At 38.5% G+C, this 18585-nt stretch overlaps 1 protein-coding gene across 2 annotated transcripts in view; it reads right to left on the minus strand.

Moving 5' to 3' along the window:
• LOC143247039 (COMM domain-containing protein 10-like) overlaps positions 1–18585 on the minus strand; it is a 34037-nt gene that overhangs the window by 9753 nt on the left and 5699 nt on the right. Inside the window, exons 2-3 of one of the 2 annotated variants that reach the window (XM_076494352.1) lie at positions 15436–15526; positions 13692–13802 (exon numbers count right to left, since the gene is read on the minus strand). In XM_076494352.1, the coding sequence (XP_076350467.1) occupies positions 13692–13802; positions 15436–15526 (202 nt within the window). The remainder of the gene's footprint in view (positions 1–13691; positions 13803–15435; positions 15527–18585) is intronic. The other variant, XM_076494353.1, reaches the window with a different exon arrangement.

Genomic DNA, 18585 nt, shown 5'->3' on the forward strand with positions numbered 1-18585 from the left:
GTAAAAAACCCCAGGTGGGATGATGAGGTAAGGACAGATGTTTTGAAGCACACAGTAAAGACACTTGCAAGCAGCAGAGGAGGTTCATGAGACTCAGTGTATAAATTCTGAACTGGAGAAGTGCAGAAAGCTCCTGTGAAGAGCCAAAGTCCCTGATAGTGAACAGTGTTCAACATCTTCAAGGCTGAGGCTCTGACACAGCCATAGACCAGAGACCCATAGTCCAGTTTTGATCAAATGAGGGCATGATAAATCTCTAGCATATAACATTGATCTGCTCCCCAAGAGTTAGAAGAGAGGAAATGGAGGGTTTTCAGTGCCCTTGTACACTTGACATGTAGCTGCTTGATGTGTGGAAAGAAGATCAGCTTATGGCCAAACATGAACTCCTATATCTTTGCCTCGGGGACAAGAGGAAGCACAACTTCTCGGAGATGGAGCTTAGGATCGGGGTTAATACCCCACTGGCGGCAGAAGTGCATGCAAATGATTTTAGAGCAAGAAAAAGTAAAACTATTTGCTATGATCCACATCAGTAAATTAGTGAGGGCAGTCTGTATCTGCCACTCAATAAACCTCATGCTTTACAACTGACCCAAGACATGGAAGTTGTTGACATATATACCATTTGCAACTGTAGGGAAGAGTTGTCCACTCATGGTATTAATCTTTATAATGAAAAGTGCAACACTTAAGACACAGCCCTGAGTGACTCCAAGTTCCTGTGGAAAAGAATGGGAACATGTTGAACCCACACAGACTTGGAATCACATATCCATTAAAACGTGTTTACTAAAAATGAGCAAATGGAGAAACAACCTATATGAGTGGAGGTCTCACAGAAAGCCATACATTCATATATTATTGTATCCTTTCTCAAGGTAAAAAATACAGTAACAAGATGTCACTTAAAAAAGGATTCCATGATTGACATTTCAAGTGTTATCAGGTGGTTAATGGTGGAGCACTGTCATCAGAACCCACAGTGAGTGGGTATCAACCACAGTCAGTCTCTCTCAAAATGATAGGAGAATGAATGATCACTGCTCTGTGGTCACCGTCAATGCTCCTAAAAAGTAAGGGAAAAGTGAAGGGAAGCAGATAAAAATCAATAGCAGTAAAAGACTGACTAGGTGCATGAAAATAAGTATGAACACCAGTTTTGAAGGGAGAAAGGTCACAACCCAAGAGCATACACTCTACAGAGCAACCCCTCCCATCAATATCAGCACCTCACACAGGGGATTATGTTCATTTAAATCCCCCAGGATTAAAAAGGAAGACGGCAACTGTTCAATAAGAGCATCAAGGTACAATTGATCACAGGTCTCTCCATGAGACAGGTAGAGAGAACAGACAGTGATAATACGACCCAAGGAAGGTTATGGCCTCCAAGGGTATATCAAGTGGCAAAGATAGACCAGGTACATGTTTGTCAACCAGCATCTATACATCTATCATGCAACGTGTCATAAAATTGCTGAAAGGTGACCACACTGGCAGGTTTCAAAAACATTTCCTTTAAGGAAAGACATACAGGATGATAAGAATCAATCAGCACTTTGATGTCATTTTAATTAGACTGGAAGCCTCAACAGTTCCACTGTATCAATGTGGCTATTTTTACTTATGTGGAGGAGAATTGGGCATAGAGCCCTTCTTTTTTGACCTTGCCATTTCTCTTCAGCAGAAAGAGGTTTATTGCTCTCCATGGACTCAGCCCTGGGTCGAATGAGCAGATCTCTGTCGGTAGACGAAAATTCCAGTAAATGAAGGCATGAAAGAATAATCATTCTGCACCTCAGGGCCAAAGAAGACAACTTGAGGAAATGCCAGAGCCAAAGGAAGTGGATCCAGGGAGCCACTGGAAGGAATGGTGGGGGTAGAGATAGGTGTTGACATTGACTCATCAACTCTCTTAACCCTGGAGGGCAAAAGATTCTTCACATGGTTTGAAAACAACTCTGTATGAGATATGGAAAAATCTGTCTGCACTTTCACTGTAGCAGTGGAACAGAGTGCAGCAGTATGCATCCAAGATGGAGTGGTGGACAGTAACTTTTGTGCCTTGGGGTAAGAAATGTTGTAAACCATTTTCAAACGTTGTATCTCTTTTTCTTCCACCCACCTAGGGTAAGAACAAAAGTAAGAGTGGTAATAGCTACTACAATTAACACAATGAGGGTGCATTTTGCACTCATAGGTATCATGGTTCTTGCCACTGTAACAAGTATATGTCAAAGAATCATGACATGATGTCTTCGAGTGATCGAACCCCTGATATTGGAAACATCTTAGAGAGTTTGGAATATATGGCAGTATCTTGGAGTTTAGATAACCTGCCATAATGGTGGCTGGTGAACATGGTGATGTAAACATCAAAATTAGGATATTGGTAAGCATCATAATTCCATCTTTGTGAGTGGAGATATGCCTAACTGCAGAATCTCCTTGGAGAAAGCAGAAAGGATCCCTGATTTGGGGATGTTCTTCAAATCCCTCTCAACAATAACCCCTTGTGACAAATTCAAAGTAACATGGAAAGTAACCTCAATGGGTATATTTACAATGGCCTTTTAATGCAAGAGGAGTTAAGTGTTTTGCATTGGATGCTTCCACAGTAATGTCTCCAGAACATAGCTTTTTGACTGACTTAGGAGAGCTAGCAAGGTCCTCTAGTCCTTTCTGAATAAAAAAGGGAGACATTTGCCCTAAATATTTATCTGATAAAGATTGTCATATCATAAAATGAGGAACAGGTGTTGAAGAAGTTGAAGATTACTGTTCAGAATCTTCAAGATATGGTCATTTATCTATGGTCTTTTTTATTATTCTATTTTTATTTTGAGTTGGAGGATACAGAATAAAGAAAGAATATTTTGGTGCCCACTGATCCCACCCACCATGGAGCATGTGTACAGTAGGAAGGAACGAGGGTGATAAAAAAAAAAGCTTTAAATGACATGGCATAATACACATGAAGTTGATAGAATTTTTATGGTAAAACGGCAATACCTAACATTTGTGCACAACAAATACTGATAATGGTGGAACACTACTGCCAAGTGCAGAATAAGCCAACTACAAACCATTTGGTTGTCTAAAATCTGGTAAAAAATCAACACAAATGAGGAATGAGTAATTTGTGAATCATGAAGAATCTAAGCATTTATATCAAGAAAATAGATCAATGACTGGACACCAATACCTCATCTGCATAGGACCAACAACTGACAAAAATAAAAACTCTGAAAAACAAGCATGACTCTCTTACTATCACCAGACCAATCAAACACAGATCATCCTAGAACTAAGTTCCAAATTCTAATGAACTGTGGGAGAAAGAAGCACCAAAGGTTGAATGGATAGTAGTGAAGATGTGAACTGAATGACTAATCACAACGCAAGAAACTGGAGTGTTCCTGGACCCATGAGTAATGTTATCACACAACTTGAAGAACTTGGAACCAAGCCCTCACAGCCTCTGAAGGTATACGATAATCACTGACAGGGGCATAGATTTTTTTCACCCAATGGGGAGGGTGATTTTTGCAACCACTTATGTGGACTGTTCAATTTGACCTTAACCATGTCTTTAACCGTCTTAATGCAGAAAAGCTGCGTTCACATTTGCAGCTGGATACTGGACATACAAGCAAAATTTTCATGAGAAGAAACATCTGCTAACTTGTTTCATGCATTTTACAGTAATCATCCTTCGCACCTTTCAGAGATACTGCTTTTGTTGTTCCTTTGAACATGAGCAACTGAAACTTGAGCCATTGTGCAGAGATTTATGGATAGAAGTTTAGAGCCGAGTTGTCAATCTTGCCAGATGTGATCATGTTCTCAAATGCCAGATATTGCCTCAAGTCATTGTTGCCTGCATTGAATCTAGTGGTCAGATGTTCTATGACAGTGCCCACAAATTCAAATTATTGGCTTCTGTAGTAATCTCTAGCTGTTGCAGAATGGTGTGCTGAGCCATCACCTGTGATCCTTCTGGGGGATCTGCGAATGCGTGGTAGTTCAAAAGGCACCAGATCTAGGGAAGTTACCTTTTTCTCAGCTTCATCAAATATCTTGTAATTTTCCTCTGTTCGCAATACCCGCAATTGCTCAACTGTCATTGAAGATGCTTCAATCATGCCAAATATTGTCGCTAATTTTGCTTGGAATGCACGGTTTAGTTCCTCTAATGCAGCTAATGGATGCTGAACCATTAACAACCCTAAAAATGTCTTTCCTTTGTCAAATCTGTCCAGCATACCTCGTGCTTTCACTGCTACATCTGATTTTTCATTTGCTAATTCAGACAAAGAATCAACAATGTCACTGTAGTGATCATTAGCACATGTAATTGCAGATAGGTGGCACAACCAGCGTGTTGGACACAGTGGGCGGATGTATTTAACTGGACCATTTTGGCTGTCTGAAGATACAATATTTTCAGAGATCGTTTTGTGTTTGCCTGACCTCTGAAGCAAGACACTGGAAAGAATCTCGAACACATTCACAAGCTACAACTGCATGTTGTATTATTAAATTAGCCTTGTGTGAAAAAACAAAGCTGACGGTTGCTTCTCTTTTATTTTTGCCTGACATCCACTGTACGTACCATTCATGTTAGCGGGTCTATCATAAGTTTGTGTTCTTAATCCTGACAGTGGTAAATTGAGTCTAGTCAGTACATCAAGTATAGTCGAGGATATTGTTTCCCCAGTTGTATTGGAAACACTGAACAAACCACGAAATGTCTCATGGACGTCAAGGTTCTCATCTACGTATCATACACATATTGCTTTCTGTTTGGCACCTGTAACATCTTGAGTGCCATCAATCATTAATGCAAAGATTTTACTTTGCTGTACTTTGTGTGCTATCTTCCTCAGTACTTGATGGCTGAACATCTCCATTATTTCATTCTGAGGCTGGAGTGATATGAATGTAGTTTTCTTTGACAAGTAGGCCATCAACTCAGGATCTTCTTAAATGGAGTGGAGGGGGGTGATGTAGGGCATGTCTGGATCTGAGCGGCCTGAACCTGTCGTTACTGTACACTAAACGTACACTATGGTCAGCGGATTCGGCAGCTAAGGAAATTAAGGCGTTCAACAGTAAAACTGGCTAGGCATGCATAAGAACAAATGGTGTTGGAAAACCGCACAATATACACATAAAATTGATGCAGCTACAATCTACAAATGGCCTGCCAGATCTAGATCACAGGAGTTTATACTTGGGAGTAATATTTTCGAATTTCATGCTCTGTTCGATCTGTTGTGATGAAAATTTTACTTAATCTTACACTACGTACAAGACGTAGGTAGATTCTGTGTTCGTGCTTGCAAGCCTCGCATGTAAACTTAGGCCTACTGACTGATACTTACAAACTATCGCTTAGATCAAAAAGCTTAGAAGCACGCCTATATTAAAGATGTACATTTTGGCTACTGAAAAAGCATACATCTAGGCCTAATTATGTAATTCAATTGGTAAGAATTACAAGAACAAACACACAATTTGTAGGCCTGTGATGCAATAAAACAATTCAACAGTTTATTGTTTGATTGATTTAGTATTTTATGGCACAAAGCAGCTAAGCAATCTGTGCCAAACGTCCGTTAAAAAGGTAAAAATAAAGTAAATGTAGTAAAATACAGAAAAGGAAATGAAGGTAAAACAAAACGTCACAGAAAAACAGAAAAAGTATAAAACCAATGTTGACATCTAGTCTACAATGTTAAGAGAGAACGCAGAGTAAAAGAAGTTGTAAAGTACCTTCCGTAGCATAATGGTAATTATAATAACCTGCCAGGAAGACTAACAGGTAAGTTCAAGAACCACCGTCAGTCACCTGAAGTTGGCCTTTCCTGTCCTGGTTCCGGGTTATATTGTCATAGCAGCCATTATCAAAATGGAAAATAATAGAAGTTTTAAAAGACACATAGCAAAATTGTAATAATGAGTAGCCAAATGTCCAGTATAAAGGTAAAAGTAAAGTAAATGGAGTAAAATTTGTAAAAGTAAATGAAGGTAAAAACAAAACAGCAATTGAAACAGAAAATGGCGTAAAACCAATGTTGGCATCCAGTCTACAAAGTTGTAAAGGACTTCCTGTAGCAGAATGGTAATGATCATAACCTGCCAGGAAGACTAACAGGTAAGTATAAGAACCACCGTCAGTCACCTAAGGTTGGTCTTTCCAGTCCTGGTTCCGGGTTATGTGTCATTATGGTCAGTACTAAAAGGTAAAGTAATAAAAGTGTTAAATGACATGCAGCAAAAGTGTAATAACAACTCACCAGGACGACTAACGAGTAGTTCGAACAGATTGTTCAAACAGCAGCGTCAGTCACCTGAAGTTGGCCTTTCCAGTCCTGGTGTCGAGTTATTTAATGTTCTGGCCATTTTCCAATGTCAAACTGAACTAGAGAGAATGAAACTGTAAAAAGGGAACCACAATGAAAAAGGTGTAATGAATAAATATGCAACACTTAAATGAGATTAAAAAGATTAATGGCCATTAAAAACTAAATTTTATCAAGGTGGACAGTGTCACCATCACCAATAACACTGTCCAATGTTACAGATAAACCCTGGGAAAAAACATGTTTAAAATAGTGCCGTCGTTGAGAATCGTAAAGATGGCAAGAAAGTAAAATGTGGCTCATAGTGATTTGAGTGTTACACAAACTACACATTGGTGCATCAGTTCCAGATAAAAGAAAACGATGAGTTAAAAAACTGTGACCAGTGTGTAGTCTAGTTAGAACAACATTCTCCTTCCGAACTTTACAGAAGCTAGACGGCCAAAGCCCAATATAGGGTTTTATTTGAAAAAGCTTGTTGTTGTGTTGCTCACTCCAAGTGGACTGCCAGCTGGAACGGAGCCGAGCCTTGAATACAAGACCATAGTCCATGTACAGAATAAGCACAGTGGTGATAGTGCCGGAGCAGATAGATTTAGCTCCCGTGTCTGCAAGCTCGTTCCTGCGAATACCAACATGGCCTGGTATCCAGAAAAACTGGATAGAAGTGGCAGTTAATGAGAAATGGGCCAGTCGGTTTTGAATATCAGCGAGAACAGGGTGTGAGCCAACATGTAGCAATTCCAGGGCCAGTATAGAACTAAACAAGTCAGTATAAATAGTGCAGTACTGCTCAGCTTCAATATAATCCAGGGCAAGAGATATGGCATACAGTTCAGCAGTGAACACAGAAGCTGTAGAGGGGATTCTGAGCAAAACCACCGAACCTCAGCAAATCATAGCAGAGCCCACTGAATTACCTGATTTGGAACCATCTGTATAAATGGGAATGAAATGATCGTTTGAAAGATGTTCATTAAATAAATGACGGTACTTCCAATCTGGAGTATCTGCCTTTTTCAAATGACTGAAAGAAATGTCACATTTGGGGGCTGTAATAAGCCATGGTGGGATGGGCTGACCTGTGAAATCTGCAATATCATCTAAGGACAGGCTCAATTCATCCAATTGTGCCTGAATGCAAAGGTCAAACAGAGCAATGGCAGATCGTCTGTTCTGAAAAAGTATGGCCCACAGAGGAAGGAAAACACCTCCCCAGATGGGATGCTTTGGTAAGGAACGAAGTTTCGAAGAATATAGTAAAGACAGTTGCAAACGGCAAAGGTGCAAAAGTTCATGAGATTCAACGTACAAACCTTGAATTGGAGAGGTGCGGAAAGCCCCAGTGCAGAGTCGAAGTCCTTGGTATGAATGGGGTCTAGCATCTTTAAGGTCGAGGGTCTGGCAGAGCCATAAACCATTGATCCATAGTCGAGTTTTGATTGAATAAGAGCACGATATACCTTTAACATAGAACATCGATTTGCTCTCCAACTGGTAGTAGAGAGCACACAGAGGATGTTCAGTGCTCTTGTGCATCTGACCCGAAGCTGCTTTAAGTGTGGTATAAAGGTCAGCTTACAGTCAAAGATAAGCCCCAAGAACTTGGTCTCAGGGACCACTGGCAGCAAAACTTCATCAATATGAAGTTCAGGATCAGGGTGAATACCCCGTTGGTGGCAAAAGTGCATGCAAAAAGTTTTAGAGAGAGAGAGAAATTAAAGTCGTTCGCCTTAGTCTACTTCAGTACACGATTGAGGACAGTTTGTAGTTGCCGCTCAATATATCTCATGTTTGACGACTGACATGAGATGTGAAAGTCATCGACATACAGCCCATTTGCAATACTGAGAGGGAGTTGTTCAGTGATGGCATTTATCTTTATACTGAAAAGTGTGACACTAAAAACACAGCCCTGAGGGACTCCAAGTTCTTGTACAAAAGAACGGAAAAGTGTCGAACCCACAAGAACTTAAAAATTTTTTAATAAACATGGGTAAATGGCCATGTAACCCATATGTATGGAGGTCTCCCAAAATGCCATACCTCCATATTGTGTCATAAGCCTACTCAATGTCAAAGAATATTGATACAAGATATTGATGTTTGAGATAGGCTTCTCTGATTGATGTTTCAAGTCGAATTAGGTGGTCTGTGGTGGGGTGCTGTCGTCGAAACCCACACTGGGTGGGCGAGAGGAGGTTGTTTGATTCGAGGAACCAAACAAGACGAGCATTAACCATCCTTTCTAAGGTCTTACAGAGACAGCTCGTCAAAGCAATTGGACGGTAGTTTGAAGGAATCTTGGGATCTTTTCCTGGTTCAGAGAAAGGTAAAATAATAGCCTGGCACCAGGCATCAGGAAAAACATTCTCCTGCCAGATCTGGTTAAAGACAATTAGAAGGACATCAAGAGAAGCAGGAGATAGATGGTGCAGCATGTCATAGTGTACATCATCAGGTCCAACAGATGTACTGCCAGACACATGAAGGGCCATTTTCAGTTCCACCAGTGTAAAGGGACAATTATAGTCAAAGAGAAAGTCAGTTCGAAAGGAAAGAGGTGAATGCTCTGCCTGAGTCTTGATGGCCAAGAAGGTGGAGGAACAAGCAGAAGTGCTAGATACCCGGCAAAAGCTTTCACCTAGAGTATCAGAGATGCTCCGGACATCAGCCACCTCTTGACCATCAGAGAGTAAGATCGAGAGGGGGGCAGAATTGTAGTGCCCACTGACCTTTCGAATCCTGTCCCACATGACCTTGGAACTGGTGGTAGAAGATATGCTAGTTGTGAACTTAATCCAAGATTCCTTCTGGTTTTGACATCTTACCCACCTAGCATGTGCACAGGCCCGTTGGAATGCGACGTGGTTTGAAAGTGGGGGATATCTAAGAAAAGTATCCCTGGCCCGTTTTTGAGCTTTCCGTGCTAAGTGGCAAGCAGGATTCCACCACGGACGAGGATATTGTGGAAAACGTGTTGAGGTTTTAGGAATACACTGCTGCTTGTATAATACAGCCAGTTACCGCTGCCACACAGTCGTCTATTGATGGCTGATTCATAATGGTAGGATCAAGTTCTGCGAGAGCAGTGAAAGTGGACCAGTCTGCCTGATCCAGCTTCCACCGGGGCACGTGGGTAGGGTAGCATCGACGACTGCCATTCTCTCTGAAAAGTATAGGAAAATGATCACTGCCTAGTGGATTACTGTAAACCCTCCATGCAAAATGAGAGAATAATGAAGGGGAGCAAACTGAGAGATCAATAGCAGTAAAGGACTGACTAGGTGCATGAAAATAAGTGGAAGAACCAGTATTGAAAAGAGAAAGATTGTGATCAGAGAGCATCCGCTCTACAGATCTGCCCCTCCCATCAATAATAGCACTTCCCCAGAGGGGATGATGTCCATTAAAGTCCCCCAGGAGTAGAAAGTGAAAAGGCTACTGTTCAACGAGAGCATCAAGGTCTGATTCATCATGTGTCTCACTAGGGGACAGGTAGAGAGAACAAACAGTGGGTATGACCCAAGGAAACACAGATGGCTACAACCTCCAAGGGTGTGTTGAGTGACCAAGACAGGGTGGGTGCATGCTGATCAACCAATAGTGCCACCCCTCCGTGTACTAGTCCATCACACAGCCTGCCATTTCTGTACAGAGAATACTGCCAAATGGTGACTGTGTCATCAGGTTTTAGAAATGTTTCTTGTGAGGAAAGACATACAGGATGGTAGGAAGCAATCAGTGTTTTGATATCATCCAGATTAGAATGTAAACCACGAAAGTTCCATTGTATCAAGGTGGCCATTTTTAATGATGGGCAGGCGAAGTGGCTGGAGAACCCTTCTGTTTACAACCACGTCTTTTTTCCTTACTGTCCTTAGTCGGAGGAGATCTATCAACCTCCATGGATCCTGCCCTGGGTCGATTGGGCAGGTCTTTGTTATTGGAAGGGGATTCCAGTGAGTGAGGAGGCAAACGAATGATTGTTTTGCCTCTTGGGGTGGGAGAAAAAGATGTATCAGAAGAAATGCCTGTATTTGAAACCAAAGGATGTGGATCTTGAGGTTTGTTGGAATGTATAGGAGGAACAGAGATGGGTGTGGAAGTCGATTCATCAACCTTTTTAACCATGGAGGTCAAAAGGCTTTTCATTTGTTTTGAAAATGATTCTTGTGGAGGCACAGAGAGATCCGTCTGCACTCCCACTGTAGTTGTGGAATGAAGTGTAGCAGCATATGTCCGAGATGGAGTGGTGGGCAGCAATTTCTGAGCTTCAGGATAACTAATGTTATGTATCGTTTTCAAACGCTGCACCTCTTTTCCCTCCAACCATTTTGAGCAAGAACTAAAGTAGGAAGGGTGAGAACCATTGCAGTTGATGCAATGTGGGTCCATGTCACACTCATAGGCATTGTGGTCCTTGCCCCCACAACGAGCACATGTCAGGGAACCAAGACATGATGTCTTTGAGTGGCCGAATCTCTGACATTGGAAACATCAGAGAGGATTCGAAATGTATGGCCGTACCCTGCAAATTAGAAATCCTGCCTTGATGGTGGCAGGTGCACGTGATGAAGTAAATGTCAAAGCTAGGGTATTTGTTGCCAATGTAACTCCATCTTTGCGAGTGGAGATGTGCCTCACTGCAGAAACTCCTTGAGTGGAGAGACCAGCGAGAATCTCTGACTCAAGGACGTTCTTCAAATCCCTCTCAACAATAACTCTTCGTGATGAATTCAAGGTAGCATGAGGGGTAACTTCACTAGGTACATCCCCAATTGCTGTTGAATTCAAGAGGAGTTCACTGTGGTGGGTTGTGGACGTTTCAACTAATATGTCTCCAGATCGAAGCTTCTTTACTGACTTTGGAGAGCCAGCAAGTCCCTATTGTCTCTTCTGAATAAAATAGGGGGACAATTGCCCTAAAGGTTTTTCTGAAAGAGAATGTAATATAAGAAAATGAGATATGTGTGTTACAGATGTTGAAGATTGCTGCTCAGAGTCTTCAAGATGTGGTCACTTACCTATTGATTGTTTTTTCACTAATTTATTTAAATTTTTTGAAGGAGGATCCATAGGAAAAAAGAAAAATTTCGGTACCCACTGACCCCATCCACCATGGAGCCCTACGAGGGGACGCACTACAATGTCACACAAGGACAATGCAGCAACGCCAGGGTTTCGTGAGCACTATACCCAAACACCAGCATCAGGCACAATGTCCACAACACCCATTGAGAACTTCCAACACTGATACTTGGTTGACTCTAGCCAAAATGGACCAGCCGATTGACCCAAGGGAGTCACCCAAAGGCCGCCTGTCTACAGGAATTCAAGGCCAAAGTGGTGTGTTAGGGTTGGACCCCTCAACCACCAGGATCTTCTCCTCCCCTTCACAGGTTGCCACGCATGGCAAACATGTGGGAGTATGTTTAGATCCCAGAGAAGGTATCCAGACAGAACAGAACCTTCCCTGGGGGGTCCACTCACCACATACAGGAATCCACATCGAGGGGCAATTCAACAGACCAAACTGTAGGGGGGGGGGATGATTTTATGTACCATACCCCCCACCTAAAATGAAGGGGGATGTATACCCCCCATCCCCCCAGGATCTATGCCCTTGTTCACTGACATCACTGGTGATTTGACCAAGCAGTAGAAACCTTAAATATAGAAAGAAAGTATTTTAGGTACCAATGTACACAGGGACCGATGTTGGGACCCACATATAGGGGTGTAACTATAACCTTCTGTTGGAGTGAATGTAATTCAAGACTCAAATAATATCAGAGCCAAAATCTGAAACAATGTGCATGCTAACAATGGATTAAAGTCATCATTAATGAAGTTGGTGATCCTGATAGGCTTTTAACAAAGTGAAATGTTGAATTTTAGATTTATAAGTCCATAAACCTACTCTGTCCCATCAGTGGACACTGAACCATTCAGATGACCTACAAACTCCACTTTAGAACCCCAGAATTTGAGGAGCAGATACACTATTTGAATCAGAAAATGCTTTCACCTTTAGATGAAAGGGTAAATCTCAAAGTTACATTGTGTCATAAAAGACTTGACTGTCTGTTCACATAACTGAGAAATAAACCTTCCATGAGCCACAAGATCTGTGTATGAATAAACAAAATTAAAAATTTACTCCCAGATCTCCTTTCAACCATCAAGCAGTGTGCAAGCTTAAAAGCAACTAGAAAAAGTAAAAAAATATCATGTATTTGAAGAACAAACAGCAGAAAAACATCCCAAAGATAGCTTATCCCAAAGTGGCCTCCTTTTCATTTTTCCTAGGTCATTTAAATACTTTGTTGATTACCATTGGTTGAAACACATTTTCTGAGGTAAAGTTCTTTTGTTGGAGTAAAATGAGTCATATGCTGTATTCACTCAAAGGAATCAAACCCTGAACCTTAGTGTTATGAGTCTGTAAAATCACTTTTGCCCCACACGAGGACTGAAAATCCAACACACTAAAAAAAGTGACTCTTAAATTTCTACAAAATTTTAAAGGTTGCCTTCAAATGCAGTTTTTGATAACCATGGAGAACCTCCACAGATCTGAATGTGTGTTTACATCTCACTATGAATAACATCACTGACAGTCTCACCGAAGAGCATACCTCCCCAACTGTTGTGCTACACAAGATATCAGAGGAAGGAGAGAAGGCACCAGAAATGATAATCTGAAAATTATTATTATCATTTGTTGTTGTTGATGTTTATGAAAATCAACTAGATAACATAGTAACATTTAAGGTATCCCTGAATTATTGTAATACTGGAAAATCCATTAGTAACAATTTGTCAAGAAAAAGTGACAGCATTATGTGAATGAGGTGATTACATGTAGTACCACAATTGAGGGTGCATTGAAATAGGCAGAAAATGTCACAAAATAGATAGCAAGGGTAAGTGAGTCAGGTAAAACTGGAGCAAGTGAGGAAAACCAGATCAATGCTTATCCAAGCAAAGAAAGAAATTCTGATGGTTGAGTAGTAACTAACTGTCACAAAGATAAGTATGTTTTGGAAATTAAAGATATAAACATCTAATTTCAGAACAATTGAGCCGTAATGTAAACTCTAAGTCAAGATATTTCATAATGTTTGAATAATTTTGGATCAGCGTCCCATGGCAAGTTAAACTTATTTACTAGTTAATTCTGGGTTAGTTGACTTCTTTATAGTATATGTCAACCAGAATAGTATAAAGTATGAACAATAGTCAAAGTTGCTGTTTACTTCAACACTGATGGAATGATGTTGCCCTTTTAGTACAAGAGTTTTCAATAACCAATACCTGTTCTAATATGAATGATAGACACTCAAGAACAAATTTTAACTCCAGCTTATCTAGAGATAATGAAACTTGGAGTTTCGATTCTTCTTCAGGTGTGAAAGTTTCTTCATCCTGAAAAAACAGACAAAAAACAATGAAAATTTAAGTCAAATAAAAAAATCAAAAGCTTAGAGAAAAACAATTTCAATAACATATTTTTAAACTATTAGGACACATCAATTTATGTTAAGCTACTTGTTGCTCTAGAAGCATTTAAATAATTTCTGAACTGAAAAAGCAGTAGTGCCAAAGATACTAAAAACGAACATATTTTAGATATATACACAGTATGTACCATTGAAAGTATTTTTCTTGAATGTTCTTGTTGTTCTATCATCTTCTCTTTCATACTTCACTATTCACTAGAATCAGTAGGCTAATCATCCTCAAAAATACACACTATGACTTTCTTTCTTATCTTGTTCTACCTTATACAGACACTATTTTCTAGAAACCACTAATGTGGGTGGAGAAAAATGAAAATGTTGTGGTATACATAACATTTTATTTAAAATTCACATTCAATACTAAAATATTAATTTCCAATACCATAACATACTTGTACTATAACTCGTACTTAAATTATCAGATCAAGCAGCGAATCTGTTGGTTTTAAGATAGAGGAAGAAGCACTAATTGTTAGAACTCAATAATCTGAATCAGAGATCTTTCTGGCACCTGACCATTCACATAATGATCACGTCACCGAGTTTAGGTTGATCTGTATGTGCCGTATCAGGTCCACGTAAACAAAGCAGATAGTCTAAAGACTCACTATAATAATATAGCCCAAAACATCCTCAACATATGACAAAAAGTAAGCCTAATGAATAAAAAGCAATTTCATGTTGCTAAGATCAATGCAATTAATTACCACTAAGAGCATGAATAATAACAAATCAAAAATAAGCAGCAAATAACAAGCTTTTCTAAGAGACAGCTGCTACTACAGAAATTAATTTGTTTATACCCATACTGACAAACAGACATTTTGATATGAATGTATCCAGTCCTACTAAACTCTTACATAAAATAAAGGTGGTAGATCATTTTGCGTAATGAAAGAAAATTCATTGCTTAACTATCTAAGTTTGAAAAACGAGCATCTGATATGAAAATTTTGTATTTAATGGATTCAGCTTAGTGCTGCTCTTGTTGCCAACAAGAGAAAATCACAAGTTAAGGAAGGGGGATGATTGTCAATTACAGGTATAATAAAAATCAACTCTTGTGAGAGATAAAATACAGAGGTTTAGTTTAATACATTGTATTAGAGCAGCTAGGAGTCTCATCACATTACTACAGTCCATACTACGATGTTCATCTTGACATTTGCCCTGCCAACATAATTTCCATTGAACAAGGCTATATCATAAGATTGTAATGTCCAAAACACCCAACTCCAACCTGAAAGCTTTCAACAATCCATCTAGCATACAAAGATAATGATTTCTCAGCATTTAATAGCAAAGGAATCCATAGTACTGCATCTGGTGACTTGACCATATGTTTTCATACTGAATAGTACATATATCTTTTTTTTATTCTCCAGCTCCTAATACACTGCAGATGAGCAAGAAGTATGACTGAATGCTTTATCTTAGTAATCCATTTTCAAATAAAGATCCACTCAAAAACTCCATTACATATATCTTGAATTTAATAATATACTTTTATAATAAAAGTTACTTTTAAGGCTCCTTACCTTCAAATGGATCTTCTGGAGTATACGTGACAATAGTAGTGGAAACTTAGAGTCATCTAATCCATTTACAAGTTCAATAGCATGTGTTAACCTGTTGGTGATAACAATAATAATAAACATAAATACTATATTGCATGTAATATACTCTTCTACTGTTTATTACATTTTTACTTTATAAAATACTAGAATTAGTAATTATATATACATATTTTCTTGCTTTCTAAGGGATCTTTGGTGAATGAAAAGATTGTGAAGTCCTGGTCAATAACAAAATTATTAGGGTTAATTGTTATCTGAGGTTCTGTTGGAGACATGAAGAAACTTTTAAGGTAATAATAATGAAAACTACAGAGAAAAAAAAAAGTTTCACCAGTCAAATAATGTCTACTGGCCACTTGTTTTTAGACCAGTCAATAATGGTCACATAATCTAAAACCTGTTTTCAACACAGTAAATAATGAGCATCAGTGACATTTCTTTTCATTTATGGTGTTATAGGAATAAAAAAAATAAAGGCAAATTAGAGGATATAATACAAAAAATGGTACCCATGAAATCCAACTCTAATAAATTTTAACTAACATATTACTCTCAATGTTTTTGTATCATCCCTCATCTTAAATCTAGAATGAAAAGGCATTCAAACAGTATGGTCAACGAGTGAATTAAGGCAGAATTTTTCATTCCAAGAAACACAATCTGGAATAAATATTTTATACAATACCAAAGAATAATAAAAAATTCACAATTACAATTCTTAAAAAAACATTTACTAGAATTTTCACAAGATGAAAATAATGTATTAAAGGTTTTTCTGATAGGTACTTACCTCTCACATACAGATATTCTTGTTCAGTGCTACCCTCTATATGCAAAAAATAAAAAAAAAAATTATAATGCCACAAGTCTTGAAACATCAACACATTTCAAACTGACTAATTCCAATGTATCTCAAATGCAAATTATCATGAGACAATTCTTCACCAATAAAAGCACAGCCCACTCATTTGATACATATGACTACCTCTAATCAATCCTACCAGACTTATTATCACTGTAAGTGTTGGCAGAAAATGGAAGCACCAGTTTTCAGTATGGAGAAAGAGTAGGAAGTACCTATTGGAAATAGATTTTCAGTATATAAAAATTGTAACTTCCAATACAGTATGTTACCTCCACTAACATAAATAATTAGAATCCCACATTGAACGGATCAGTGTGAGGGAAAGAAAGAAGCATCCTTTGAAAACATACAAAGGACACCAAAAGGAGTTCTTCAGAGTCGAAGATCATACGATGGAAATGGCACCAGTTCTGAACCAGGGATACTCTTCATCCGTTGTGGAAAGATGTCATGTCTGGACAGAAGAATAGAGGAGAGCATCCAAATGGGAGAGAACTATGGCAATGATAGTGATCCAAACCATACATAATTTATATAAAGTACTGAAACGCAATCCCAGAAAACATAAAAGTGGGTAAAATTAAAGGTTATGCCGTTAGATGTAGAGGGGCTACAGCGTACACAGAACATATGAGATAAGTCAACTACAGAGAGATAGGATAAAAATGATACCATTGAAAAGGAAGAAAAGAGTAATAACGGATAACTTGTGTTGTCAACGTCTCATAGAACTATGAAAAGTGACTACAGGAGGAAGATAACTTGAAGGTGAAGATACTGCGACACTACACACATAGTAAGAGACAAATGTATGAAGAGTTGTACATATGCCTGGTTGAAGAATTTCTTCCAAGTACTGATGAAAATGAGACACTAAAGGAAATGTAAGATGTTGTATTTGGTGAGAAGACACCTGGAACAAACTACAGGAGGAAGATCATAAAAACAAACAAGCTACTTGAATTAAAAGCTAAACCTAACTGGTAACAGTGGAAGAAGAAAGAGAAAGGGAGGAAAGGCAGGAAGTGGGACAAGTTCAGGAAAAGAGGGTTGATTCATATAATTATCAATTTCTTAGCAAGTAATTGGATATAAATTCAACGACAGGTCTCCTCCACCTGAAGTAGCCTATGAAAGTGCTAATAGAAGGTATGATACCCAAAGCAGTAACATTAGCTTCAGAATTAATAGTTGAAATACACAAAAAACAAATGTGTTTGGCATAAAAAAGAAACTGAGAAATCAAAATCACAAAACATTGCTCCACAAAGTATAGAAATAAAATGAATGAAAGAAGTTCACTTCAGAAATTAATAAAATTCACAAATGCAAATTATATGAACATTTTGACATGAATACTGCCAAATGAGAAGCAATAGTTCAGTAGAAATTAACAGAAAGTCACATTTGTCAAGTGTGTTCATACTCTTATTAGTGGAGGGTTGTTGCATGAGTGATGCACTAGAATTAGTTAATTTAAAATAAGTGGGAGCTTCATGGCTTGTGGCATGTACAATTCTTTTTTGTGTATGGAAGGCAGCACTGAATAAGAATACCTATTTATGTGAGAGAAGGTAATATGTGTAATAGCAAATGCTGGGTCCACACTTGAAACTTTAAACTCATCAGCATAAAAATGACAAACCACTCTCTTATAAAACCAAAACTTCTTCTACATATTTTTCTGCAACATTCTCACCATTAAGTATATATACAGTATCATGTATTAATTCCATAAACAATCTGAACTACACTGATCAGATCTATTACAACTCTTTCACAAGAAAAGAATTTCATAAATTCCTTCATAAGACAAGTTTCCATCCCAAGCATCATTTTAGTAGCCTTTCTCTGAACCCTTTCTAACACTTCAATGTCCTTCTCAAGGTAAGGGGCCTAACACTGATTACAGTATTCCAAATCTGGCCTAACAAATATCCTACACTATGTATTGAAATTTTAATCTTTGTAGACTCATACTCAGTATTTCTGTAAGTAAAAACATAAAATCCTAATTGTTCCAACACTAGCATCAGCATTACTTGGAAAACCTGAGACAACCATCAATACACCAAAATCTTTTTTTGTCATATTGTTCATTGTTTATGTTATTTTCATAAAACTTATAATTTTACTTGTGATAACTCACATACATTACCTTGAAAGATTTATAATCAAAATCCATATGCAGCTATTTGTACCACTCATTAAATAATCAAAACAATTCTGTAAATCAGTACCACTTG

Source organism: Tachypleus tridentatus, chromosome 3, assembly GCF_004210375.1.
Source record: "Tachypleus tridentatus isolate NWPU-2018 chromosome 3, ASM421037v1, whole genome shotgun sequence".
In the NCBI taxonomy this organism is placed as follows: domain Eukaryota; kingdom Metazoa; phylum Arthropoda; class Merostomata; order Xiphosura; family Limulidae; genus Tachypleus; species Tachypleus tridentatus.